General features: G+C 40.1%; 1 protein-coding gene across 5 annotated transcripts in view; it reads right to left on the bottom strand.

Annotated features, from left to right (window-relative positions):
* BTRC (beta-transducin repeat containing E3 ubiquitin protein ligase) overlaps positions 1-16,484 on the bottom strand; it is a 121,785-nt gene that overhangs the window by 70,199 nt on the left and 35,102 nt on the right. For all 5 annotated transcript variants that reach the window (XM_032694598.1, XM_032694595.1, XM_032694594.1 and 2 more), the window contains one exon: positions 3,092-3,169. In XM_032694598.1, coding sequence (XP_032550489.1) covers positions 3,092-3,169 — 78 coding nt within the window. The remainder of the gene's footprint in view (positions 1-3,091; positions 3,170-16,484) is intronic.

Genomic DNA, 16,484 nt, shown 5'->3' with positions numbered 1-16,484 from the left:
TGCCAAAAACTTTTGCCACTTGTCATTGTTTTTTTCTAGCGTGTTTTCATACTATGATTTTCAGTTTACCCCTTCAAAATTTAAATTTGTCAGATCAAGCACTCAGCAAGAACTGAACATTTGCATCCATATTCCAAAGTCTGTTGTAACTTAGATCTTTTCACTGTTCCAGATAACAGTGTCAAGTTCATTGCCCTTTTCTGTTTCCCAGTGCTAATATCCACGTCTCTTCTGCCTTGCTGCCCCCTCATGCATCCAACAGTGGCTGTGCCTTCCACTTTCAGCAATCCAAGGACACACTCCACTTGTTGAGACTTCTGAAGACATCTTCTCTAAAAAACATTTTGATCAACAGCAAAATTATATTTCTCATAGTAAGAGTTCCATAGCACTGAGCAATGGGTGTCTTCAGCCCCTGCCTACAACTTCAGATGCTTAAGGAACCACTACACCTCATTATCTCCGCCTTCTGATTTGTCTGTTCCACAAACCCACTGGAGAAAACATTTATGGCTAAGGCTGCATAACACCACTGCAGACAAGGTAAGAAAAGGAAATGCACCTTTACTTAAACTTGTTATCAGTGGAACATGTCAAGACATCATACTTCCCCTGAAATGGTCTAATGCATCTCATTCATTTTCTAAGACTAATCAAAAAGTACTAAATATGTGGATACTTTCTCTGGAAAGACCATTTAAGTAAACAGACTTCTCTTCTACCCACATACACTCAATTCCTTTGTGCATGTAGGTCCATGTTCCTCAATAATGAAATACTAAGGGAGTCTTAAAGGAGGAACAGAAAAGATGAAACTACACTCAATATTTACCAAGTTAGCATTTTTCCACTAAGGTGGAAAGCATGTTTTTTGTATTACTGCTTTGACAGCATTTGCAGGTCAGATCTTTTTGGTTCTACAAAGTAGAGATAGATCTAAAGCAGAGTAGTCACCATGCATACCTTCCTGTAGGAATCACTCATTGATTATGAGAATTTGGGCACACGGCTTCATATGTGTCTGATTTCTAGAGCAAGAGTTAGAAAGCTCCCCACTGCTTCTGTCCTTTGCTAATAGAGAAGAGGAACAATCTGAGCTTTCAAAATGCTCAGACAGCTTTATTTATGCTATGTAAAGAACCAAAAATTTCTTCTCCAACAGGTACAAAATTGTGGACAATCACCTCCTATAATATAGACAAGAGGGCACCTGCTTTAAGACTAAGACTACATCTTGAACTTATCTACAAAGACTGTTCTCAACACAAAAGGTCCCAGATAACAATCAGAAGACCCAAGGATTTTGTCCTGCATCTGTTACTGTAAAGACTGGAAACAAAGATGGAGACTGATACAACATCTCAATAATGTGAAACACAGCTAACCATCTTTAACATAAAACATGTCCACATAAATTAGTTCCAATATGAAATACTGGGACACTACAAGTAGTTTTTAGGTGTATTCCTGATATCTAGTCACCCTGGTTACGATGAATTGTGGTCCTGTGGGCAAAGACAACTTTCCCCAGACACCAAGAAAACTTCTGTAGATTGCAAAATAATGGAAGGGAAATCCAACTCAAGAAACTGTACCTTTCTCATCCGTATAATACAGCTTGTGAATATCTGTCTCCTCAATCAATAATCATGAGGAAGGACTCAGTGCAATAAGAAGACACACAAAACAAATAACTCAGGTTCCTTTTGAATTAACACCTCTTACTATGAATCTTTTCCTGCTGAAACTGAGGATTTGCCATCATAATATAACTCAAAGATGAAAAAACCCATGATTTTCTGTTATGCTGGGGACCTTGTTGGTTATCCTGGGAATAAAATAAGGACCTAGAGCTCTCCCCTCTTCCTCCAGCTGTCATTTGTTGTTGAATGCCATAAATATTTTAAGTTTTACTCTGGTAAGGTAATCTTTCTCATTATATATGGGACCTCAGTTATTATGCCAGCATATTGCCTCTTGTCTGAAAGACTTACATGGTCTACATCTGTTAGATGGACCTGTCGTAGCTACATGTAGTCCATGGCACCTACTCCCACAAAATCAAACACTCCTAACACAATACATTATTAAAAAACAAAACAAAACAAACCCATCCAAACCCAACAACTCTGAGCATGAGCATGCTATATCAAAAGGATACTTCTTCCTTTACTATGGTTCTGACCCACAACTTCTCTTTGAAATAGCAGATGTGGGACAGTACAGTACCACCCTACTCCTCTGCCTGAGACTGCTGCTCCTGTGGCTGAGATGCAGAAGAAAATGTGACAATTCCTCAGCTGTTGGAATGTGTGGCCTGGGGTATTCATTTAAGTCACATTCACCAATGATTTCATTTTGATACACCAGGCAGGAACCTCAGGCAGCTAAGGCATGGACATGATTTTGTTTCTGCTGCCTGAAGTTTGCAGTGGGGAGAAAGAGCAAGGTGAAAATGGATCAGAAATCACTAAATCCAACTTAAATTCCTCAGAAAGCATACACCAGACTCCCTTTGTTAGCCATGGGGATTAAAAAAGGGTTTCTTTTGAATTGGTAAGGAATTTTCTTTACCATATATAACATGCAAAGAGATGTTTTATTAGACCATCCTTTCTCCTTTTTACCTATTAGTCATTTATATGAAAGTAAAAGAAACAAGAATAGGTCATTTTTCAGGTTATTAACCTGGATATCACCTCCAAGAAAATTTACCTTCAAGGGCAATAAAAAGCTTAATTGTTGTAGAACATTTTGAGGCTTTTAATCTGAGGCAAGGCAAAATATACTATAAACAAGACAGGAATGATTACAGAAGAAAGGCTGAAGAGGTCTTGATGAACACCAAACAGAGAGTCACAGCTGACTGAACTACACTGTAGTATATATTTCTTTGTAAAAAGTCATCAAACTCCCCTGAAAGCTAAATCTCTGTGCCTGATTTTCCTGGGTACAATGTCACTTGTTTAGACTTTGAAGAAGAAAAAAAAGGATTTCCATGAGCACAAGCCAGACTTCAGCTTCCAGGAGCATTTAAGGATTCAAATACCTAGAAAGTTTTATCGCATTTTTAAAGAGACTGATCACATACCTGTCTAAGTGAATTCTTCTCAGGAATGATCTTCCTAGGGGGCTCATCATTATTACAGTCTTCTCTCTCAGAGGAATTCTGCGAAAGAAAGTAAGCTTTAATTCAGTTCTTATCCCTAATATTACTCTGCGAGGAGAAAAGAAACAAAATATTTTTACTACACAGGCTGTAGTATTTTACACATTCGCATACCGGAGGCTAACTTGTACTTTTATGTCAAACAGCTTTTTATGGCAGAGAAAGAATTTCTCCTCAATACAGAAACACACCACTGTGCAGGTATCTGTTGAAGAAGTCTGTGCTTTAGGGATTTACTCTTAAACTTCTAATAACAGCTACTTTGAAAAGCTGAAACGACGGCTGAATCAGCATGGCAACACCAGTGCTCCTCAACACCCCAGAATAATGACTTAAAACAGTGGAACCTGTTGAAAGCAAAAGGTTGTTAGTGGGTGCAGTTGTTGTTCTCTGTGCCCCTATGTTTTTAATCTGCCCAACCATTATTAATTGCAGTGAGTCTGCCTGGCTGCCAAAAATCATAGAGAAATCATGATAGAGCTAAATTATTGTAAAAGAGGTTGTCAGGAGATCCTTCCAAAAAAACCCCAAATATTGTGTAGGTAGTGTATGATAATACAGCTATGGTTTTCACTCCTGCCCTCTGACTCTACATATATTTACAACTTCTAGAAATATTGATGCTCCAAAATGTAAGCTGCCACCTCCAAAAAAAGAACATCAGTAAGACAGGAGACAGTGGACAAGAAATACAAGGGTTTTTCCAGCACGAGTAAGAAACGTAGCCAGGAAACTTATGCCCTGCTAACATCATGATTAAAACCAATTATCACTTGGTTTAAAGACAAGCTATAGTTATTTTAGGATGTGCACAGTCGGTAGCAAAGGTTTGGTTAGAAACTGCTGGATAGGTGGGGAGAATCCTGACCTCATCGCCAAAGTCAGCTACTCTGGAAGACAACATTCCTTTGCACAGGTTCAGCCACTGCATTGACAGAGTAATGACAGCCAGCTTTGGGGGAATCCCACACACACATCTAAAATCAGTTTGATCACCACAGTATTCATAGCCTCAGGCCACATTCCCATGCATTCAGCAGTGAGCAACTAAACGTTTTAAAGAGATACAGAAAAACTGCCTAGGGAAAGCTCTGCCAGGAAAAGGGTGGTTTTCCAGTTACTTGCAGACAAGCTCAGGAGCGTGCTTATTATGGCAGAAGTTTGCATTCTGTACCTGTCCCCCAAATAACCTGTCCTTCGCTGAGCACGGCTCTGCCTGGCTTCTCACAGAGACAGCTTCCAGCCCAGCACCTCAGGAGACAGAAGTGGCATCTGTTGGCAAAGGAGGAGCTGGGCCCTGCGAACAGCCAGCGTGGCAGTGCAGGGCCAGCAGCGAGCACACAGGCTGCGGGAAGCCATCAGCAGAGCAGAGCACAGCGTGCCCACTGCAGGGCTGCGTGATCAGGCACCCTCTGGGCAGCACAGGCCACTGGTCTGGGGAAGGGGGAGGAAAGGTGCAGCCAGGAGACAGGGCAGGAGTAAAAGCTGTTTGCTGAGAAATGGCAGATAAGGGGTGGGGGGAGAGGAACACAACAATAAAACCCCACTTGGGATGTCATAAACTGGTCAGGAGTAAATCAAGGTTTGCAGACCTACTAGTGATTTCGAATTTTTTTTTTTTTTTTTTAAAAACAAGATATAGAACTCACAAGGCACCATGTCATGCGGGATGCTGTAACCAGGGTTTTATAATGGAAATCAATCCTAAACGGGCCTGACAAATTGCTGTAAGAGGTCAGCTTTTAAAAGTTTTTGTATGAGATCTCAGTCAGGACCAAGCTATTACATTAAATCTAGCTTAGAAAGGACTGTGATTGTAAAACCATAGAAGTTAGAATCACATACATTAAGAAAAGGAAGGTAGACATTAAAGCTGTTCTTTTCTGCTCATGAAATTCAGTTTCATAAGTGGTTAATTGAAGTTAGTATTTTAATTTTTGCACTTTGGAAAGAAAAGATCAAGAGTGGAAAACATGAGAACCTGAGGTGAGTTACTATACATTTCCAGGAAATGTATTTTGTTGTGTTGGGGAGCTGAAGGGGCTGTTTACTACGCCTGGATGTGTTTTCAACACTCACCCGCTTCCCTACAAAAACTGCCAGAACAATTTCCGCTTCCAAATAATCTCTCTACGACAGTGAAATCTTGCCTTTCAAAACCACTAAGGATCCTCCCTCAGAAAACATCAAAAAGCAGGAACTGCTGGTGAACTGTCAGCCCTTATTTTGAAATTCCTAGTTACTGCAAAGCATCAAGTTACCTACTTTTTCTTTAAGCTGAGCATCTAATTTTAAGAGCAAGCAGAGGACCATTTTGCATTCATTATCTTTATAGGTGGCAAGGCTAAGAGGTTGGCTGAACAAAGACCAGACAAAGACTGCCAAGTGCATATGGTGGTTCACAGCTTGGCGTCTCACCATTCTACAGCACCAACACAGCAGCTCCGATAGCAGACTATTAAAGAGGAGCGCTGCTCATGCACTTTTGTCGGCAAGTAAGTTACGCTTGGTGAAGACAGAATGACTGGAAAGCATTACACTTAAGAAAAAGCACAGATGTTTATAACTCCCGCTCATTTCTCAGGAATAGGAAACCTATCAATCCAGGTGCAGGTACAGGACCCTGCATATTTCAGGACTAACTGTAGCTGTATGGAAGTGAATTTCACTTGACAGGGCAACACTTAGCCATGGCCATGGGAAGAGCATAACGTAATCGACTGAAACGGTACATCTATATATTTCTCCTCGCTGAACAAGGTGGGAGGAGGGATAAACATGTGTGAGGTCAGAATAAGGTTTGCTTCAGCAGGACTTCAGCGATGCTCTTGGCCACAGGAGAGGCAGACAAAGGGAGGAACCGCTCTGAGCACCCTCTCGTGGTTACTGAAACGCATGTCCCGGGCACAGACCTGGAAAGAAGCGTTTGGTATCCAGACGGTAAGTTGGGTGTACTCACTGGGAATATTAAAGATCTGCGGCGACTGTACTTGATACGTAGCAGGTGAGTGACGGAATTTGTTAGGATGAAAGAAGTGAAGAAAACCAGTGCATATGGAAAGCTGAAAAGCCATTCAAACTCCCATCAGGGAAGATTTTTAAATCCCGCAGGCAAGCCTTCCTCCATAGACTAAAGCCAGGCTGGTCAAAAGTGTGCTTACATGCAGGGGTCTCTCCTTTTGAACAAATACAGGCAAGATAAGATGCTGAAGTCTCCAAAGCATCCCCTCTTTCCACAGACAGGTAAAATAATTTTATTTTATTTGCCCAAGGTCACACAATGACAGTGGAAGCACTGGGAAGAGAAGCCAGGAAACTCAAGCTCATAGTTCTCGCAGTCTTCAAAATTTCTTTCTAGCAGGAGATTCCTGCAAAGGGGCTCTGCCTTCCATTGCTCATTTTTCCTAAAATGGCTACTGCCTGTAATGAGATCCTTTTAAATCTGATTTGCATTTAAAACTTCAGCCTGTAATTAACAGAATATAACTCCATGGCAGGTTGTCTTAAAGACCACTACAAAATTATTACTATTTAACTCTCCCCATGAAGCCTCCTCCACCACTAAACACAACATGCTACAATGCATACAAAATCCCCAGACTGAAGCATTTGATGGGAGATGACATGCAGTATTTTGTGTACACAGCCCAGCAAAACACTGCTGGGAATGAGATATAATACACAGAGAAATGCACTCCCAGGGACTACCAATTGGGCAGAGCTACCTTTAGTACCGCCTCGCTCGTCGTGGTGGAAATCAAACCCCTGCCAACTGGGGGAGGCTTTCTTTGATGCTGTTCTGCCCTGCACTAATTATAAAAGAGTACAGACGCAGCCTTTTTTCCAAGTGTGTGGAGGTGGGGGTGGGGGAGAAGCGTGTGCCTATGTGAAGAGCACAACTATTTTTTATGCTTTCAAATTCTTAATCCTGTTTGGAGCTGTCAGTGGGGGTTAATGGAAGCCTTGGATAGGAGAATTCCAATCTGGTTGGCAGATGGATAGGTTGGTTATAGCTGCATAACTATGTCTTGCCTGCAGGCACAATTCAGAACACTGTTAAAGCAATATAAAGTCTCTGTCAAGCTGAACCATTTGGATCAGTAGCAAGGAGAAATAATAATAAAAAAGGAGTTCATTTCTGGGCCTTGTGCATTTATGCTAGTATGCAGAAACTGATTAATTGTCATCGTGTGCTGGTCTGCTATACCTCGGATTTCTACTTCTGGAGTAGATTTTGCATGCTAATATAATCATTCTCCCTCTTGAGACATTAGCAAATAATCAAATGAAAAACAGGATCATAATTTACTGAGATTCGGGCAATTCTCTATGCAAATTTGACTTGTTATTGCTGCTGCCTCGTTAATCTGAATGCCTTTGACAAACTCCTTTGATTTATGAACTCATGACAACTCCAATGTGTATATATTTTGCTAGATTGACATTATCATTAAGAGTGGGTGGACTGAGCTCACATGAATGGCTGATTTTATTCGCTGGTGTCTGCTGCTCAACAGCTGAGCATCTCCTTCTCACAAAGCCCCTGAGCGCCAGGCTCTTCCCATCTACCCATCCATTCATCATCTCGATGTTAATTGGCCCAGGCTTTAAGCAAATTTTCAACACGATTTAAAGGCACGATGACACTGATTACTGACCCTCTGCCATACGGTGCCTATTGATTAACCTGACAGAGATGATGAGCTTGAGGGAAACTAGGTGTGTGGACCTCGAGGGGGGGAAAAAAATAATATATTGTTTATGCAGGCAAAACACTTGTCTTTATCCCAAAGGCCAGAATTTGTGCTGCACTGGCCCTTAAAACACACTATTGCTTTAAACACCTGCATCCAATATAGAAAATGCTTGCTTGCTTGCTGTGGAAAAATGATTACAAATTTGATGTCATGTGCAGTCTGTATTTTAATCGAGTTCCCTGATAAATAGACCCCCTCAAGCCAATCAAGTCTCGCTCCAGCCATTGCGTGCATATACATCAGTTCAAACAGAAGCCTGGGCAGGGTGTGCTTTTACTGGTATCAGCAGATCCAACCTCATGTAGGAAATCTACTTGGGTATTTTAGGTCTCTAAGCAAATAATACAGTGGGAACACAGTGTGCAAACAGTTACAGTAGAGTAAATGTTTCAAGGGCAAACTGGATGCCACACGTAGCTGTCTCAGTACTTCTGCTGCCACATTAAAATAGATGCTTTAGCACACACCAGTGAAATAGTGCACTTCCCCTTTTCCAGTGCAAACTGTTGATACAACCTGACCCTCAAGCTCCTAGGTGCATTGAATGAATGCAGCATTTTATCAGAGCTTGAAAATAATAGACATCCTTTTTCATGTTCCTGGAAGTGTCCCCACGCTGCACTTGCTCCTCCTCACCAAGGACAGAAGGGTACTGTCTCAGTCAAGAGGGAGCCACTGAATAAAGTAGGTACATCAGCATTCTGCCTGCAGACTGGTGCTATATGAAAGAAAAAGGAAGCAGAAGGCCTGTTTAACCCCTATCCAGCCCCAGGTTAAGTCTGTCACACTGCTCTTCTCTCCCAATTCAAGCCAGCAGTTTGCCAGAAGTCAGGGTGTTCCTTTTGTTTAGGAGGGGGAATTTGAGAGAAAGGGGGTGTTGCCCCAAGATGCTGCAAAGTTAGCTGTCTTCTAATTCGCACCAATTTCTTGCAGAAAACAGGACAAAGAATCACTGGGTAAAGCTATGGAGAAATTAGCTGTAATTGCCTGATGTCCATGTCAGCCAGAGTGGACTGAAAAGTGGAGGGGCGCAGAGGCAAGAGAGAAAGAGAAAGAGAAAGAGAGAGAGAGAGAGAGAGAGAGAAAGAGAGATGTGTGGAAATAAGTGCCAGTCTAAGACTAGAGGCACATAGAAGCCTTATGTTCCCTTTCCAATAACCTTTGTAAGTGATAGATGAGTCCGAGCCCATTGTTATCGTTAAGGGACTGTCAGCATCCTCATTTTATAAATGCTGTCTGTCAGTTTATAAATATCTCAGCCATTTCAAACAGTGCAAGGATGAATCCTGGCATAGCCAGTGTCAGCCTGAAGCAGTATTACTGTTTAAAAAATAAGTGTCTAAGATCCACGAAAAACATTTAAGGATAGCATCTCTTTTTTCTCCTATCACGAGACCCAAAACATTCAAATTCATGCTTATTTGGCTAGTCACTATAATATATAAAAGCAGTCCTTAACACTGCTAATGCTCCTTGAGAAGAACAAGTATGAAAGCTGCAAGTTTGAAGGCAATTCTCTGCTGTTCGGTAGATAAAACAAAAATGACAGCTGTAACACACAGGGAGATCCACAGCAATGAAAATGCAGAGATAAGTATCAGACCCCATTCCTCCTCGGCATTTGCTGCTCTGAACATTCACCAAGATTAGATCCTTTTAGAGAACACCATAAATTGCAACGTGTAGGCACAAGGGGGTGACTTCAGCCTGGAATGAAGGCACAGACAAGTTTCCCAGCTCTTACAAGTTTAAAGTTAAATGGTACTTTTGCAAGGGGTTTAAGGCTGAGCATTAGAATGATGGAAGGAGAGGGCAAAGAAACTGCAGCCTGCCTTGCACTGACTGGTAGCAAAAAAGGAAAGGGAGTAAGTTAAACTGACTTTCCAGTTCAGTGCCTGCTTTGCAGACTGGCATGAGATGTCTGTCCTGTTTATGTATCTATTACCTTGTTAGCTGCACAGAATCCGGGCTTTTTTTCCCCTCCAATACATTTATAAACACCCTATGAGAGGGATTTCATCCCCACCCAGAACATTTACATGGTGCCTAAATAAATGAAGTTCAAATTCATGCCCAAGCAGCTCAGATACCTACTATAACCTAAATTCTTAAAACTGGAGTTCTGACAGCACTGAAAATGGAAAAATACAACACTCCAACCAGACACATACATGTTCACACAAGTCCTAATTCGGTCTGTCTCAATGTTAACGCTGCCGACAGTAACAAAAGTTTAAACAACCTTTTCTGCAGTTCAAAACCAGGACAAGATTCTGGTTTTCACATCTGTAGAACGGATCCTTCATATTTTTCTTTATTTTTCATTCAAATCAATGATTGGAAAAATACACATTTTCAAAGCACTAAGACTTGAAAATGGACCTCCATAACATCAAGAAGAGCTTCTTATGAAGTTATTTGACTTATTAATTATTGGTTGGTTATAAAGAGTAATGTAATGGTGTGGGAAGTCAGCATTATTAGAACAGTAAATTCAGTTTAATGTTAAAACACCAAAAGCCAGCACAAACATCAAAGATCTGTTGAACAGATGCATTTCAAACAGCACAAATCTAGTTGTAGTTAAAAAAAAAAACAAACAGAAATACAGATGCTGGGAACAGGTCATTTAGGGGAATTTCAAAAAGCTGGCTTCACTGCATAGACATTTCTCAAATGAGAGCAAGAGAGATAGAGAAAGAGAGAAAATATGGCTAATGAGAACAGCCTTTCCATGTTTTCCGGGAAGCAGCCCTGCTTAACATTTCTGTTCTGTGAATTTAAGACAGTCGGCAGTGGCAAATTTGTTTTTAATATTCAAGCTTTCAAGCCTTGCAAGCTAGTTGGCCAATGGCCCTTTCTATTCCAATGTTTGTTGGTGCCTTATTTACACACGCATTACATCCGGAGAGCCTTTGAATATAATTTCATGTGGATTAAGGGAAGAACATTTGCTTCTGCTAATCAGGACATCTGGTTATTTTTGTAACTCACAGACATCTGCATTAGGCAGTTCGACTTCCCCATTCCTCATAACAAGGTTAGAGCTTAAGAAGCCTCAAGGACCCCTAGCTGAATTTTATTACTTGCATTTTCTCACAGCTGGGTCTGTTTCAGAATTTTCTTTCCTAAATAGCACAAATTGATCAGCACCTTCACAGGTATACATATGCTTTTATAGCTAACACTTTCTGTGCATGATTTTATAGAGTACATCTTGTACACCAAGATTTTATAGTAGTTCAAAGCTATACTCTTTTTAAGGAACAGAAAGCACATATTCCAGAAAAAGCATGGATGAAAACATCCAATTAACCTTATAATACACATAATATGGGTATACTTCCAAATATTCAACTAGACCACTTATGTAAGACTGGTGTCAGGACTTGTTCTGAATCTTATTATCTCTGTGCTTTGGCTTGTCTCTTCTAGTGACTTACCCTTGCATATCTGCTCCCCACATTGAACAAAACAGTATTCTTCCATTTTTATTCTTCAGGACAACATTTACAATTTCTCCAATCTTTTAAATTCATGCTCAAATTCATCTTTAAACAGTTTCAGCTGGGGTTAAATTTCTCTGCCAGATTGCAAAATTGTGCCACACATACTTCAGAAAGAAGGATTTTGCATGCAACAGAAGCCTTTTAGAGAAACAATCAAGGCTTGGCTTTCACTTCTTTGTTGCTTTCATTTTGTTACATTCCTTCCACAAAAATTCATTTTCAACACTCATCCCAGGGTGTTAAAGTACTAAAGTTTGAAATCATACACTCTCATTCTCAGTTCACAGGATTCTTCCCTCCCCTGCCCATGAACTGTAGGCTTTTATCAGTGCTTTTGTATGCTGGAATAAGACGTTTTCTTGATTTCTTTCCCCTACATGTAAGGTAGGGGGAAAGCACAAAGTCAGCTTTTACAGGCTTGGAATATAAGCCAACATTCAAAATAGATGTCAAATACGTATTTCTAGTACTAACGAGAGTTAGCAAGAGCCAACAGATCCAGCGAGAGTTTTTTAAAACTTTTTATTTATTAAAATTCTCTAGATACAGTTTAACTTTCTTTGTACAATATTTATTACGGCTTCACCTGCACAGGAGCTGCAAGTGCTTCTAGAAACGGGTTGTAAAAGTGTCTAGTTTTGCTTTAGATTTCATGTCCTTCTTCAAGCATTATTTTCTAACTTTTTATAAGTACTTCCCTCAAAGAACCAATGCCATCTCACTGGTCTGACTATAAAATCCCTTCCCTTCTCCTCCCTGGTCATCACCTACACTTATCATAACTCTCTTTTTTTCAAAAGCTCTCATTCTGAGCTTTCCTGTCAAGCAGACAAAAAGACCTCCACTTCTCATCACATCCCTTCCTTAGAGCCTGTGGCGTTCTCACTCCCAAACACCTAAATCAACCAGACTGTGCTCATCTCACTGTACTGTTTATGCTTTTCTTGTTGGTTTTTCCTTCCTATTTTTCATTGCAGGAACAGGGAAAATGAGATACAAAACAAAGGTATGAAGCAGAAGTTGTCTGTCCAAAGTAAAAATTACAGCGTGGGGGAACCAACCCTAAATTTTGTGTCCCACATCCTGGTAACTTTTCAGGTACAGTTTCTCCCCAAAACAGTGAATGAAAGCAGCTCACTAGTTTAAAAAAATGGCTACTCGTTGATCTCACTGAAGTGTTAGACTGATGTGAATTCACATCATATTGTCTATGCCACTGTATGTGGAGGCACACAGATTTTTTATGTCTTAGACAATGTCAGCCAGATGACCCTGTAGCCCAAACTACTTGGTTTTCAATTGGAACAGGTTCAAAAGTACCTATAGAGTCCCATGGAGCAGTTTGGGTGACACAGCTCCACCTCCCAACGCGCCTCAAAGTAGTAATTAGTCCACACAGGCAGGCTTTGGTGCTTTTTCCAGCTTCCAAAGCTCCATTTATTTACAGGAAGGATCATTCACACACTGACTATGAGGCAAATTTAGTTAACTTCCAATACAGAGTGTGTTTGCTTCCATACAGGGGTGTTGAAAAACCTCACTGTTGATACAAAAAGAAAAAAAAGGTGGGAGTCTAAACATGTCCCAATCCTCAATCACATCAAGCAAAAAAAATGTTATAATCTTGTAACAAAAGAATGGAAAGTTACTATATAGGCACTACACATTATAACATTTAGCTAGCAAGCATCACAGCCTTTTAACAGCTGCCACCCAAGAAACAAACCCCTGGTCCTCCTGATTTGGCTAGACCAAATTTAAATGTGGTAACAAAACAGCCCCTCATGCAACATTTAAATTTAACAGCTCACTGTTAGGTTCTACTATTATAAAATAATTCTAACTCTGAAACAACCATTTCTTGAACTAGAGCAAGGAGTTACAAAATATTGTCATAAATTTCACTGTGCTGGGTAAGGAAGAAAGTTGGACCTGCTATGGAGACCATCAATGGGTGGGTAGTCAAGCAATCAAAGAAAGAAAAGAAAGATGTACACAGATTCTTGCCTTCAGATACCTGGGGCTAGCAAACATTTTGTTCCTATAGGAAATTATACAGCTCTAGATCACTGCCTATTGAGATCCAGTAGTCACAGCTTTTTTTGCTACAACACAAATGGCTTATTAAACAGAGAGCATATCTGTTTTAGTTAACTTCTTGGTGGAAAGGGGCCAGGAAAATAAAATGTACTTAAATGCTGAATTTTTTTTTCCAGGCTGAATGCCTTTCATCCAGTAAGACATTCAAAGCAGTGACCCAGCAAATGGATTGAAAAAGCAATCTTCCGTCTCAGGTGCCACATTATCAATTCCTATTCAGTATTCTCGGTGAGATATCTCAATCAGCTGGATGTGTGTGTAAGTGACAGCGCAGCCCATTGCTGGGTTAATTAAACATTTGACTTTAACACCCTCCCCGTCATTAAGCAAATAAAAACAGATAATTCAAACTGCACTTCATCCACGGGGTACACAACATACATGTCAAAATTAAGAGAGTCCAAGGCCCTCGGGGAGTTCTACTCGGGGAGGTAATCAGTTTAAATCTTATCTGGTTTATCAATTATTCTATTGATTAAAGCAGGGTGATTATACAAAACTCCCTCTTGCCACATGGGATACATGTCAGCAGAGCAGGACAACACAGGGAGGCTCAAAAACGATTTAAAGAAAATACAGACAGATGAATAACAGTCTATTAGTAAATGCTAGCAACCTAGAGGTGGAAAGCCTAATACTTCTTTTTAAGCAAGTGAATAAAGTCCTTTCAAATTAGAGTGCCAATGCTGTTACTTCATCTGTTTTAAAATCAGATCTGTATGTTGAAAAGCGACATTTCTTTAAGTAGAAGACTTTTTGCCAGTATTTTGAAAGATGTTTATTGATACGGTCCTGGAACATAAAGACACCAAACACAAGAAATTCCAGACTTTTAAAAGGCATTATACATATCTAATAATGGCTCTAAAAAAGTGGATGGAAAGGGCATTCTCAGTATTTGCACTCTCCCACATACATACATGGCATAGCCATAAGTAGAATGTTGAATTGTAAAGATTTAAGTGTGACAGATTATCTCAGGCATAAAAAGAATGTGCTCTGGAGTTCTGGAGAGTTTTTTTTCTTTTGCAACCCTCCAAAGTGAGACATTAGCAGCTGAGCGAGCTGCCACTGCCACATTTTCCTCATTTTCAATAAGCCTTCATAGAAAATCCCACCACAGCAGTCCTTATCACAACTTATGTCTTGCATACAGCCACACTACACAAAGCAATTCCAGTTACTTCTCATTTTTTGCTTCCAGGCAAAGAAAAGACCTCTTTCTTTTCTGAAATCTATCTGTGTCCTGAGTTTATGATCACGGTTCCACCTCCACTATCTTCCAGTACTATTTTGTTTCAAGTTTTATCATATCCTTAACTGGATCCTGAACTGCACTGTAACAAGCCTTTGCCCTCCACATACAAAACAGGGACCTTTTAAAAACTGTTGTTTTGCACTGCAGTCTAATGCAAAACAACAACTGAAATTAATTTCCAGAAGTTCCCTCAAAGCACTAACTAGCAGCAGAAGAAAGGCCAGCTTTAAAACAGGGAATTTTTTTCCTTCTATAGCATCTCCTACAATCTCTCTCACAATGGGCATACTAGTAGCACAAACTATTTATTAGTCATCTCACCACATCTCAGCTTTTAACCAGGACAGAGGGTATGAACCCCAGCAGTCGAAATGCCGACAAGACGGAGAGCCCCAATGCCTCACCAGCAAGTGCTGCTGGAGTTGCAGTCACAATAATTTTAAGAAACAAGGACAGCCAAAAACCAGGCCTGAGGTGTGTTCTTGTCCTTCACCTTCAGAAGGGGATTACATGCTGCTCCACATTGGCACTATGTGTCCATTCATCTATACTTCAGCCTCTTCTTTGTAGATCTCTTTTCTTCTTTGGAAGCAAACTACAAGGCTGCATTAGCATGCTGTATTTTGCTCTCACCACTAGAAATACTGAGGGTGCTATTTGTAATTGTATTCTTTTAAGAGGTTTGTTCTCTGCAGCTGTTTTCTGCTTGCAGTGTATTTTGTGTAATCAGCACATCATCATAAATACATTGGCTGTTCCCCCGAGGGAAGCTGTCACTGTTTAATTTACAGAACAACCTGGCCAATGCGAATTCTAACACTACAGCACTATGGCAAGAAGTTACCACACTCAGAAAAACAGGTTTCTATGAATTTTTATATCAAGAGCTGGTCCCAGGACAATTTAGGTTCTAGAAATAGATTGATTTTAAAAGCACTTTATACACTGAATGGAATGGATTCTTTCCCACTTACAGCTTCTTAAGGCAGCACCAAATTCACTCCCATATTATTTCGAAGGTGACAACCCCAATCCCCCCAACACAACCATCCTCATTTCTGACTTCTACCAAAAGAAGACATGGTATGTAGGTGTGTTATCCTACACACCAATTTTTTGTATGTGTTTTTTTTAAATGAAAAACCACCACGACATCAATGTGTTAGTTTGTCTTCATTTGCACAAGGGAACGTACTCTGTTGCAAGGTCAAATGTTATTACCTACATCAGAGGGTTGCTGCACAGTTTATTACTCTGAAAACGTGATAGAGGAGCAAGGTATATTCCTGAAAGAGTAAAAATGTATGCAGCTTTATTGGCTGAATGAACAGTTCCTTTCTTTGTTTTGAGAGAATAAATTACAAGGATTTTTGTAGAAGGTAAGCAAGAGGCAATGGCTGATCTTGTTATATACAGCCACAATTTAGAAAATTTCACAATGGTATCAAATTATACTGGCAATCACTTAAAAACTAGATGTGAACCCTAAATAAATACTTGGGCATGATCAATGAGTTACGTGGATATTTCACTCACAGTGGCTACTACATGCAGTCTACCTGATTACTTAGAAAAGTAGCCAAGAAGGCTTACAACCTAATTTTTTTTATATTCATATACACACAAACACACACACACATATATATAAAAATACATAAAATGCTAGAGAGAAACAACTATAAATGTAAATA

The sequence above is a fragment of the Chiroxiphia lanceolata genome, chromosome 8 (assembly GCF_009829145.1).
Source record: "Chiroxiphia lanceolata isolate bChiLan1 chromosome 8, bChiLan1.pri, whole genome shotgun sequence".
Classification (NCBI taxonomy): Eukaryota; Metazoa; Chordata; class Aves; order Passeriformes; family Pipridae; genus Chiroxiphia; species Chiroxiphia lanceolata.
This window is presented reverse-complemented; position numbering and strand designations above follow the sequence as displayed.